Genomic DNA, 11,787 nt, shown 5'->3' with positions numbered 1-11,787 from the left:
TATGTGACTTTTTCATTTTCTTCTAGATGGTCCATGGCATCTCTTTTATGTTTATTTGTTCCTGCTACTTTTGATGATTTGGTTTCATGTAAATTTTATCTTATTTTCTAGTTGGTTCTAGTCTCTCTTGACTAGTCCACTTCTCATTGTATTTGGGCTATCCCTAGCTAGCACTCACTTGGATAAAATAAATAAAAAACATAACCTCTTTAGGGGAACAAATCTGTTAATAAAGAGATAAGATGAGAGGTATCAACTATCAAGCATCATTTCGTCCAGAAGAAACTGGGTATTTATTGAAGTCACTTGTAGGAAATTTCAATATTATATTTTAGTATTTTATCACAAATCTCCGATCAGGTGATCAGAGGCAAGTAACTTCGATCATGTTCGGACATGTACTTCAAGAAGGCTATCTGAGCTGCATTACTTGTGACTGAAATCATTTATCTTAGTTTTTATCAGCACCTTCATCAAAATCTCTAGAAACTCCAACTCGAAAATCCAGTTGTTTCTGGTGCTTTGAGCGGCGACGCTCATCAAAGTTGTTCCACCCTTCATACTGCAAGAAAGCCACATGTTTTGCGATCAGTATTTTAGACATTAAACGCCACATGATTTAATGAATTGACATAACTAGGATTAGCCTTCTGTTCAAAAGAAATCATTTTTGTCGCTAAGTATAATACAAAAGCTTATAAAAAATAAGTATGTCGTCACCTGGCGAAGGATATCAATTGTTATTTCTGTATTATGCAGATCCAGTGTGGATAGCTGCAGGCAAGTCTTGAATAGTTTGGACGGAAGTGATTTCATGCCATTGTTACTAAGATGCAAAACCTACAGAGTGGTCAGAGCTGAAGTAAAATGCAGGAAAACACAGGGCAGATTGAATGAAGTAATAGAAAAATGCATGAAGTAAAATGAAAGAAAAGTCTGAACCAATATAATGAAGATTGATATATTGTATATAGTTATTAGTCAGTAATAGTTATGACTACTCTCAGGTATGCCAAAGTGACATGCAGTTCCTTTCTAATGGGAAAATAGTGGGCGTTAACTCTGTACATGATTTTACCCATATAATTTTTTATTAAAAACCTAGGTGGTTGCTATTCTAACTCGATTTATTCAGTGTAGTCAGAAGCGCGCTTTGAAGCGCTAAAGCGTGCTAAAGCGCGCTTGAGGTAGCTCTGCGCTTCAAAGCGCGACTAAAGCGAGAATCAGCAGAAGCGTGGAGAAAGCGCAAAAGCGTGGCAGAAGCGTGATTTTGAAGCTTCTGCGCTTCAGCCAGGTTCACATGTTTCCGGGTTTTTTTGACCCGTTTTGCTAAAATTAGGGATTTTAAACCTACTTTCCAATTGTTCCTCTTCTATCTTGAGCCCCTCTCTCACGATTTTGAAGCTTCTGCCTCTATCGCGATTCTGTGTTGTTCTCTCGCCGTCTGCGCAGCCGCCGCTGCCGCCGGCGACTCAATTTGCAGGGTTGTTCCTCTTCGACCCTGTCTCTCTCTGTTGTTCGAAACTTCTGTTGTTTGTCAAATCTTCTACTATTTCTTCCTTCGACTATGACTCTCTGTTCTTTTGTTCGAAACTTTAAGCACACCTCTCTCTGTTCTCTCTTTGTGAAATGGGTTACTAAGAGCAATGGTTTTGTCACTGTTCGAATGGGTTAATAAACACCTCTCTCTGTTCTCTCTTTGTAAAATAGCTATAATATTCCTCTGTGCTCTAAACTATAAGCTATAAGTTGTAGTTTATAGTGTCTTATAGCTTATTTTACCATCTCAGAATTATGATATTGATGCCAATTATACCATTTATATGCATATAAATATTTATAGGTGTAAATATATATAATATATATATAACTGGCAAAAGCGGCTAAAGCCTACGCTTTAGCTAGCGCTTTAGCGCTTTACGCTTTTGGACCCTCCACGCTTTATTGCTAAATCCCGCTTCTGACTACCTTAGATTTATTAGGTTCATTCATTTTCTTCTTTTCTGTCATCTAGATTCAAATCTATTGAACAAGACTTCTCAAAAGTGGTTTATGTGATTTTGTCTTACCTTGTATGTTAAAATTTTTAGAACATGAAATTAAGAGCTTCATTTAATGTGTGATACAGTTAGCTTGAGTAATTATGTTCAAGAAAGAAACTGCCGCAGCATTTGTAACATTTCCCAAACTTCAAAATTATCTAAAACCAATTGTTGGTGGGAAAACAAATCCACCTTTTTTTTTATTAGGTAAAAATGGGGAAACAGGTACCTTCAAATAGCTGAAATTAAAGAATGTCTCTGGCAATTCTGACAGTAAATTTGATGAGAAATCAACCTGTGTAACAAGAAAACTTATTAAAGCATATTAAGAGCACTTACATGATCAATTAAAGAATATAATCACTTCATTTATGGTTAATTTTCAGATGATATATCAACTAGGTACTCCCTTCTGGAAAAGCAAGAAAAATATGAGACAAGGGGAAGAAGACCAATTACTACCTCAACAAGAGAATGGCAGTTCCCTATAAATTCAGTGATTTTACTCATCCTGAGAAAAAGAAATACATCAATCAAAATGACAATGTTTTACTGAAAATAATATCACTAAGTAATAATGTTAATAGAATTCACTGCATAAGTACATGAATTGGTTCGATCAGATAAGTAAACTCAAAACTTGGGGATGAATGAAGGCCACTTATGAACACACAGGCACAGGCGTTCTAGACAGGGATTCTTCCACTGCCTCAAGAATAGACACTAGTAAAATCCAGGCTCTGCAACTTTTTCTTTTGGCTAAGAACGAGGATTGACATTTTTAACTATAAATTATTCATATTTATTCTGATACCTGTTAGTTTTTAGTAAGGGTGTATGTTTATGCATCCAAAAACGGAAACTTGTTGCAGTGGTTGGAGTTGGTGTGTGGTAAGAACTGGATATATTGAATGTAGAAGTACACAAGGTTGCTGAGTAATTGGAGAGAATCAGCCACTCTCCATAAGTCCCAAACCCCAAATGATCCAAAAGATGTCAATACTCTCCCTAAAATCTCTATTTATAGGCCACATGCCTCACTCAATAACCCACTCACTAATTAACTAGCTGTCTCTAACTGAGGGTGTCTAATAGTGTCATGTAACTACGGGTCACATGTTTGAGTCACAAAATCAGCCTCTAACAATGCAAGGTAAGGCTGCCTATGAAAGACCACAATGAGTCTGACCTTTTCTTCGACCCCCCCACCACAATAGGAGCTTTATATCACTATGTTGCTCTTTTATGTTTATGCACCCAAAACACAACACAAAATCAGAATATATATATTTATTCATTCTTCAATTCCAAACATGAAAACCAAAAACCTATAAAATCAATTAGATGGGACCAAATAAACAAGTCAAGCATCGCCCAACTTTACAAATTTGACCAAACCTACAATTGCACGAGTTAGTAAGCAAATATCAGATACTTAGACAAGAACAAAATTTTAGCTGATACCTATTATTGTTGGCTTTCAAAACTTGTAGTTGTGTCAGATGTCCTATTTCATCAGGAAGGCCACTCAATTTATTATTGGAGATATGCAGCTCCCTTAAAGAGTTCAGAGATCCCAATGTAGGTGGCAAAGTAGTTATACTGCAGAAATCATTTAAAAAAGAAAATAATATGAAGGTACCAAATACCCAACCAACTTGAATTGACATAAAGGTCCCCCAGTAGGAAAGGTTAGAAATAAAAATGGAAGTCAATCTCACAAATGTTCTGTGAATAACAAGATGAACACATGTAATATTCAATTGAATTACCTAATGTAAGAGGTATTAGTCTAAGACACAATGCAAGAAACCTCAAACCTTTTACATTAAATTTCACAAGGAATATACTGGAATCGTTAACAATCAATAAATATATTTCCTTATAATCCTCTATCTTTGGAGCAGGTTACAAGCTACTACAAATTCGGATGGACTGTACTGTGGACAAGCAAAAATCCACAGTATATGCAATCCTTATGTACATTTGTTTAATGTTTTTATGCAAGTTAAAACAAAACAAGCACACAACGAGATTGTAAATGACAATATATACTCACTGGTTCTGATTCAATGAGAGTACTGTTAGGTGCTTGAGAGTTGTGACCCCTTCCCAGCTAATTGATTTGTCCAATATGTCATTGGCATTAATAAATAGTTTCTGCAGTATTTTGAAGGTAAGAAAACTGTTAAATATTGCTCATGTAGCTGGGGAAAAAAACAGAGAGAAGTTCTGTTGACCTCTAGACCAGTAAGATGTGCAATTTCGGCAGGGACATTTTTAACTGAATTGTTGTTGCAATCTAGAAGTCTTGCAGAAGATCCACAAACCCACACTTCGTCAGGTATGGCCTATTTGAATTGAAACTTCTAGGAAAGTGAGAGGATATTTCATATCATGAATGAGAGCAATTAAATCTCATGAAAATGAAAACTTAATTTATTTTCCTTGGTTTCCTTTGTACTTATTGGTTTTGTCATTTAACCAACTATCCGCAGAGCTTAAGCTGTTGGAAGACACATGAATGACTTATTATATATTTAACACGCTCCTCACGTAAGAATTCTTCGGGTGTCCTCGGGCCTCAAGCATGAACATTGCTCGGACCCACCCACCTTGTGCTATAATTCAATTTTTTGTTTAAAGAATGGTGGTGGCAAGAGCCGCACTCTAGATCATTTGGTCATAGAGACTTTGGTACCAAGTCATGAACCAACTATCCAAAAAGTTTAAGTTGTTAGGTGAAGACATGGGAATTACTTTAGATTAAATTTCTAGCACGCTGTTAACTACTCCTTTTCCTTTCTAGATTCAATAAGATACGGAGTAATCTCTCATGAGTAACCAACATCGGCTATTGTTAACTCAAAAGACTAGTCCATAATATTATTGTCCTTTCAGTAATCATATATAATGAATTCAAAAATCTATTTTTATCCTAGAACATGAGCATCTAGACTTCCTTTCACTCATAATGATAACCCTCATGTTCTTGTCAAGCCTGCCACAAGATGTGGTGTTCACTGTTTTCAAGGCTACCACAAAAAATGGTACTTGCAGCTACCCTTCAAGTAGAACATGCCAAACAGTTAATGCATGTATGACCTGAAAAATCTAGTTTCCAGCAAGCTCTATGGTGCTTTCTGGCTCTATGCCTAATTCAAAATGACTACGGAGAGCAACACATGGAACTCTTATTATTTTCTAGGCTTAATAGCTCTTTTCGTCCCTCACTTATCATGATTTTGCACTTTTGGTCCCTCCAGAAAAACATTAGCAAAATTAGTCCCTCACATTTACACACTTTTTCCGTTTTAGTCCCAAATAGGGATCATTTTTGCAAAAAAATTAAGCAATGTGGAGGACCAAAAGTGCTAATTTTTTTTATTGCGAACCAAAAGTGCAAAATCGTGATAAGTGAGGGACCAAAAGAGCTATTAAGCCTATTTTCTAATAAAGCACATTAAGCTCACTACTCTAGATATATTGATCTAAGAGAGAGAGTCACATTCAGATATGGGCATGAAATCGATGATTTTTTATGACTTCAGGGAGGAGAGGCATGTTAATCCTTTTTCATTTATGACCTATAGTATAGCCTATCAAATCATGTTTGGCTGCACAATGAGATATTTTGCAGACAAAGTGATGGCTAGAAGAAATTTTACACAAGGCCAATAGTGACTGATGTTCAATGAGCAATTAGAGGGATTAAAGAGGAAACAAAAACATCTCAATTTAACCAAACTTTATCTGATTTTCAACTTTTTCCCCTAGACCAAACTTTGTCAGATTTATAAAAGTTTTCAAGATATATACAAGGTTTTACCACGTCCCAAGATACTGATACTGACGTAGTATACAGACATGGGCCTTCCTATTAAGTTAATTACTATTTACTAGACCTCACTGATGAATCTACTATGAATTAGCCAGTGAAGAGTTGCCAAAGTGGTAGGATCAAACACCATTGATACAAAGGTCTTGTGTTCAATTGTTGCTGGTGATCATCATTGGTGGCCATATGTAAGTACCACTGTAAACTCTGCCTGAGGCTTGTAACATGTCTTAACATTGGAATGACAACCTCTCATCTGTGGACAACTTTCTTATACTGAATCAAAAAAAAAAAACAACTACAAATTTTGATGTAGTGACGGATTGTCTTGTGAATGAAGTTAATACCCTAATATAGCCTAGCTTTAATCATCCTATGTTCTGAAATAAGCGAACCCTAAAAACCCCTAACATGTGAGCTGCTGAAGACAATCTAGATGTATAGATGGCACGAAGAAAAACAATTCATATAATTTTGCTTGTATAATAGGATCTCAACACGCAGAAATCTTCAAAAGCAAGTCATTAAGTAAAACTTGATGTGTTTCTCATCTCTCAATTTCCACTTGAAATTCTAGTTGAAAATATGATAAAACCATGAACAGTTTATTACCTCTAAGTTGCATTCAGACAATGCTATGACTCCTGTCGCTTTCCACCTGTCCAACCTGTTCTTAACAGGAATTTTCTTCAAGTCATTACTAGAACCTGAGTTGCTATCTTTCCTCACTTTGGGAGCAACCTGAGCTTTCTTCAAGATTGGACCATCCTGTACAAGAAATTCGAAATCTGCAAGCCGCATATTTTATGGCAATAGAAACAAAAGCAAACTGTACCCTACCTATCACATCCATAAACATGATTTTCTCTTCTATAAGAAGTTTGATAAAGATTATCACACTTGTCTCATTTTGTACCACATCTAATTAGCCCCAGTCATTTTCCATATGAAAAGATCCATCTGGGGTGCGCATAACCAGCTTGATAAAGCATTCATATTAGGTTTTTCCATTTGTTTACCCCATAACCATAAAGCCACAATTTAACTAAATGATGACACCATACAACAATACTTCATGACCCATCATGCTAGAATAGAGTTGAATTAATTTTTGCATCTAATTTTTCCTTAAAAAAGTAAACTTCATTGACCATTATCCCCACAGCAAAAAAAATGACACCACAAGAAAGGAAATCAATATGGTACTATACCCCTTGATATAAACCCTGGGAAGCCATAAGCATGAGCTTGGACCCATTACTCAAGTTGGATGCTGTCAAAGTCATGGGGTCTTCCAAAACCTTTCCTGTAAAAGATGATTCACTTCACAGTTCACACATCAATGAACAAAATGGGGTTTCTCAAAAAGTGAAAGAGAAAAGAGTGAAAAACCTTTGAAGATGAGTTTCTGGCCTCGTGGGAGGACATTGGTGGCAGGTAGAAGAAGGGACTTGAGGTCTTTGATGGTTGAGTGAGGTGAGATTGAGATGGGTATGGAGGCGCCACTGAACTTGACGCTGATTGTTATGGTGGAATTCGAATTGGGCTCGCTTGCTCCATCAATGGCGGAACCGGATTCCATTTTTACTGTCTCCTGTGAATTATGATATGAAGCTTAGCTTAGTATGATCATTCGAGGAAGACCATGTTCTAGGAAAATCTCTTTTCTCATATGTTTTGTTCGAAAGACGATATTTAGCTTCGACAATTCTTGCAGATTTACTATCAAATATTACCTGCGAATTTACTTACGGCATTATCTCGGATAAAAATACGCAGCATAGTTTCGTTGGAAAATTTGCAAGGAATATTTCGTTGGAAACTTAAAGTTTGATTGGCGGAGGCTTTAAACTTCTGCTAAACGTTTTTTTACTATTTGTGTTTAACGGTGGTAAAAATTTATATGCCTAATTTTTTTTTTCCATAAATTTATCTATACATTCTGAATAGATTGATCCAATGAATCATTATCTTAACTTGAATATCTAATAATATATAGTTTGAGAGTCATTGAAAGCTTAGGTGTCAACAATCTACAGCTTCCACAATTGTAGGGACATGTGTCAAGCTATTAAAACTCATGAAATATTATATAGTCAAGCTTCATAATATTCATCTAATAAACCTATATACTATTTGAAATTCAAAATATAAAAGAAAAGAAAAAACAAACGTAACAACCAGCTAAAAAAATTTCGAATGATTTTTTTAACTTCGGTGGTCAAAAGTTTTGAATTTTGAATAAAAATTCTGATAATATAATATTATATTTTGAATTAAAAATCCCACAATTTAAGGTGAAAAAGAAACTTGAAACATCCTGGCACCTGGTCACATATCAATGCTTTAAAAACTCAGAATTGAATTTTGATTTTTTAACTAACTCTAAATTCGTGGATTAGTTTAGATTTAATCAAGTAGAAGTACTTGAGGTTAACAATGCACCTGATCTTATATTCATCATCTTTAACTCATAAAAAAAGAGGCAAATTTAAAATACAAAATTTAAAATAATTTAAAAATAAAAACTTCATTATAAAAAAAATCATTATCACACATTTCAGAATTCACGTTCTCCATCTCAAAAATTCTCAAACAACTATCTCTACTTCCCCTCCTTCCCCTCAACCATGACAGACCTCATATCAGATGTTTGTCTTTCAAAAGCAACAAGTTCCTTCGCTGCAAGGATATTACGTCTATGGACTCTACCTTCCTTTGACAATCCATCAGACATAGGTAGTATTGACATGGTATTGATGGATCATCAGGTATATTTACGAACTTTACAATTTTTTTCTTGGAAAATTTTCAAATATTTCAGCATATTTTTTTTTATAATTTACAGAGTTCTAAAATACAAGCATCAATAAAAGGCTCGACTGTCATTGAGATCTTTAATGACAAACTCATGGAAGGTGTGGTCTACCAATTTAGTGGTTTAGTTGTTTCGGGTATTATCGGAAAGTACAAATCAACATATCACTCTTGTCGTCTAAACTTCCAAGAAAAAACTACAGCTGTTGTGATTAAGGAAACAAACATCCCGATGTTTGGATTCTCATTCATTCCATATTCTCAACTGATCAACCTAAGTATTGATATGTTCAATAATTGCCAGGATGCTATGGCGATATGTAAGAAGATGGGCTTTCCATACCTTTTTATTACAATCACTTGCAATTCTAATTGGAAAGAAATCACAGATTTTGTGTGTTCCATAAACCTAAAACCAGATGAGCGACCATATATAGTATGTCGAGTGTTCAAGATGAAGGTTGATAATCTCATTGCAGATCTTAAGAAGGAAAATATTTTTGGAGAAGTTGATGCAGGTCAGATTACTTACAAGTTTCATTAACTTACAATTATGTTAGTTAATTTTAGCTATATCTATTTCAAGTATTTATGCTACTAACACCTACAAAATAATTTCCTTGATTAAAATAGGAATGTACACAATTGAGTTCCAGAAGCGAGGTCTTCCGCATGCTCATATACTATTATGGTTACATGGTGAAAGCAAGCTTACCTCACCTCATGATATTGACAAAAAGATATCAGCAGAATTGCCAGATCCACAATTATACCCCAAATTGTATGATGTTGTTTCCACCTAAATAATGCATGGACCATGTGGTAAAGCTAATCCAACATGTGCATGCATGAAGAATGGGAAGTGTACTAAGTACTTCCCAAAGAAATTCCAGAATTCTACAACTATTGATGACAATGGGTATCCACATTATCGTAGAAGACAGTCTGGCATTAAAGTTCTGAAGAATGGAATTGAACTTGATAGCAGGAATGTTGTACCTTATAACCCAAAATTGCTAATGAGGTATCATGCGCATATTAATGTCGAGTATTGCAACAAGTCAAATTCCATCAAGTATCTGTTCAAATATGTTAACAAAGGATCAGACAGGGTCACTGCTGAGATTACAACAACTGATGAATCATCTGGAAATAAACGTGTTGTTGACGAAATAAAGCAGTACTATGATTGTCGCTACCTTTCACCGTGTGAAGCAGTTTGGAGAACTTTTAAGTTTGAGATCCATGAAAGGTGATTATTTCATCAAAACACGCAGACCTAATAAGTCTTTGATTCTACTTATACTTTCATGGTTACTTTTAATTGTAGTATTGTATTCAACTTTACATAGGTTATCTTTGATGCCCTCATAAAATTTCTAATTATTTCTTTTGCATTTGACATTCATCTCAGGTGGCCTCCGGTAAAAGGATTAAAATTCCACCTTGAGAATCAAAAATCCGTTCTTTTTGGAGATCATGAAGACATTACGGATGTACTGGATAAAAAAGGACTATACCACAATGTTTTTGGCGTGGATTTGACCTACTCTGAGTTTCCAAGTAAATTTGTGTATAATGAAAAGTTCATAATATGGGAGTTGAGGAAACAAGGATACTCAATTAGAAGACTAACATATATTCCACCAGGTACCGGAGAATTATATTACATGAGGATGTTATTGGCTGTTCAAAGAGGATGCACTAGCTTTGAGAGCATAAGGACCGTAAAAGGGGAAATTCACAGTACTTACCAAAAAGCATGTTATGCTCTTGGGTTGTTGTCTGACGATAAACAGTACATTGGTGCTATCAGAGAGGCCAGTGAGCTTGGATCAGGTAACCAGTTAAGAGGGTTATTTGTTTCCTTGATCATAACATATTCTATGAGCAGGCCAGACCATGTATGGGAAAGTACTTGGCAGTTATTGGCTGAAGGCATTGAATACTCATTACGCATGTCCCTTGATAGACCAGATAACATGCTAACTATATTAAAAATTCTTCTAATGCGTATTAATATGCATAATACTTTTTTTTTTTTTTTTGCAGATTTGATAATTGAAGAAACATAACTGAAGAAACAATGTCTTCTAAAAATTGACAACATTTTGCAATCTAATGGGAAGTCTTTGGCAGATTTTACATGTTTCTCAAATTATGACTTATCTGGGGTGGAACACTACCAGAATAAATTTGGTGTGGATGAGATGACATACAATAGTGAAGAAATGCAAGACATGCATGCAAACCTGGTGTCATCCTTAACTGATGAACAAAGAAAAGGTGCATGATGAAATCATGGGTGCAGTAACCAAATATTAAGGTATTTTTTACTTTGTCTACGGCTATGGAGGAACGAGAAAAACTTACATCTGGAAGACTTTATCAGCTGGCCTACGAGCAATTGGTAAAATTGTATTGAATGTCGCCTCAAGTGGAATTGCATCAACGGTAGGCAGAACGGCACATTCAAGATTCCCGGGGGCAGAACGGCACATTCAAGATTCTCAATTCCCCTTAATATCAATGAAACCTTAACCTGTAAAGTTAGCAAGGGTAGCTTGAAGGCTAAGTTGTTGCAGCAATCTTCTTTGATCATATGGGATGAAGCGCCTATGTTGAACATATTTTGCTTTGAAGCTCTTGATAGGACACTCAAGGATATAATGTCATCTGAGAATCGAGCAAATGCCAATAAACCGTTTGGAGGTAAGGTAGTTGTATTAGGAGGGGATTTCAAACAAATACTCCATGCTATTCAAAAGGGGTCTAGACAAGATATAGTTGCAGCAATTGTAAATTCTTCATATTTATGGGAAAACTGCAAAGTTCTTTCCTTGACAAAAAATATGAGGTTACTCAATACGAATGGACATCAAGATAATGATGATGTCAAAGAATTTTATGAGTAGATTCTTAAATTGGGAAACGGTGAATCAACACCCAATGATGACGGCAAAATGCTTATTGATGTTCCTCATGATCTTTTGATTACTGATCCATCTGAACCGTTGCTCCAACTTATACAGTTTGTTTATCCAGATATGGTTTCTCATCTTACAGATCCAACATTTTATCAAGAAAGAG

At 35.4% G+C, this 11,787-nt stretch overlaps 1 protein-coding gene across 2 annotated transcripts; it reads right to left on the bottom strand.

Moving 5' to 3' along the window:
* Window positions 1-208: 208 nt before the first annotated feature.
* On the bottom strand, window positions 209-7,581 carry LOC130723561 (LRR repeats and ubiquitin-like domain-containing protein At2g30105). Of its 2 annotated transcripts, XM_057574663.1 has the most exons (10): window positions 7,273-7,581; window positions 7,092-7,186; window positions 6,493-6,648; window positions 4,283-4,393; window positions 4,102-4,202; window positions 3,507-3,644; window positions 2,505-2,553; window positions 2,272-2,337; window positions 721-840; window positions 209-562 (listed from the first exon to the last, which is right to left on the bottom strand). In XM_057574663.1, the coding sequence occupies exons 1-10, from the start codon at window positions 7,460-7,462 to the stop codon at window positions 452-454; spliced, it is 1,137 nt and encodes a 378-aa protein (XP_057430646.1). In that variant the 5' UTR covers window positions 7,463-7,581; the 3' UTR covers window positions 209-451. The 2 variants fall into 2 exon arrangements, with proteins under 2 accessions (XP_057430646.1, XP_057430647.1); XM_057574664.1 differs by lacking the exon at window positions 4,283-4,393 and having other exon boundaries at window positions 7,273-7,566.
* Between the last annotated feature and the right edge of the window lie 4,206 nt (window positions 7,582-11,787).

This window comes from Lotus japonicus, chromosome 6, assembly GCF_012489685.1.
Source record: "Lotus japonicus ecotype B-129 chromosome 6, LjGifu_v1.2".
Taxonomy (NCBI): Eukaryota; Viridiplantae; Streptophyta; class Magnoliopsida; order Fabales; family Fabaceae; genus Lotus; species Lotus japonicus.
Note: the sequence above shows the minus strand (reverse complement) of the source record. Positions and strands in the feature narration are given on the sequence as shown.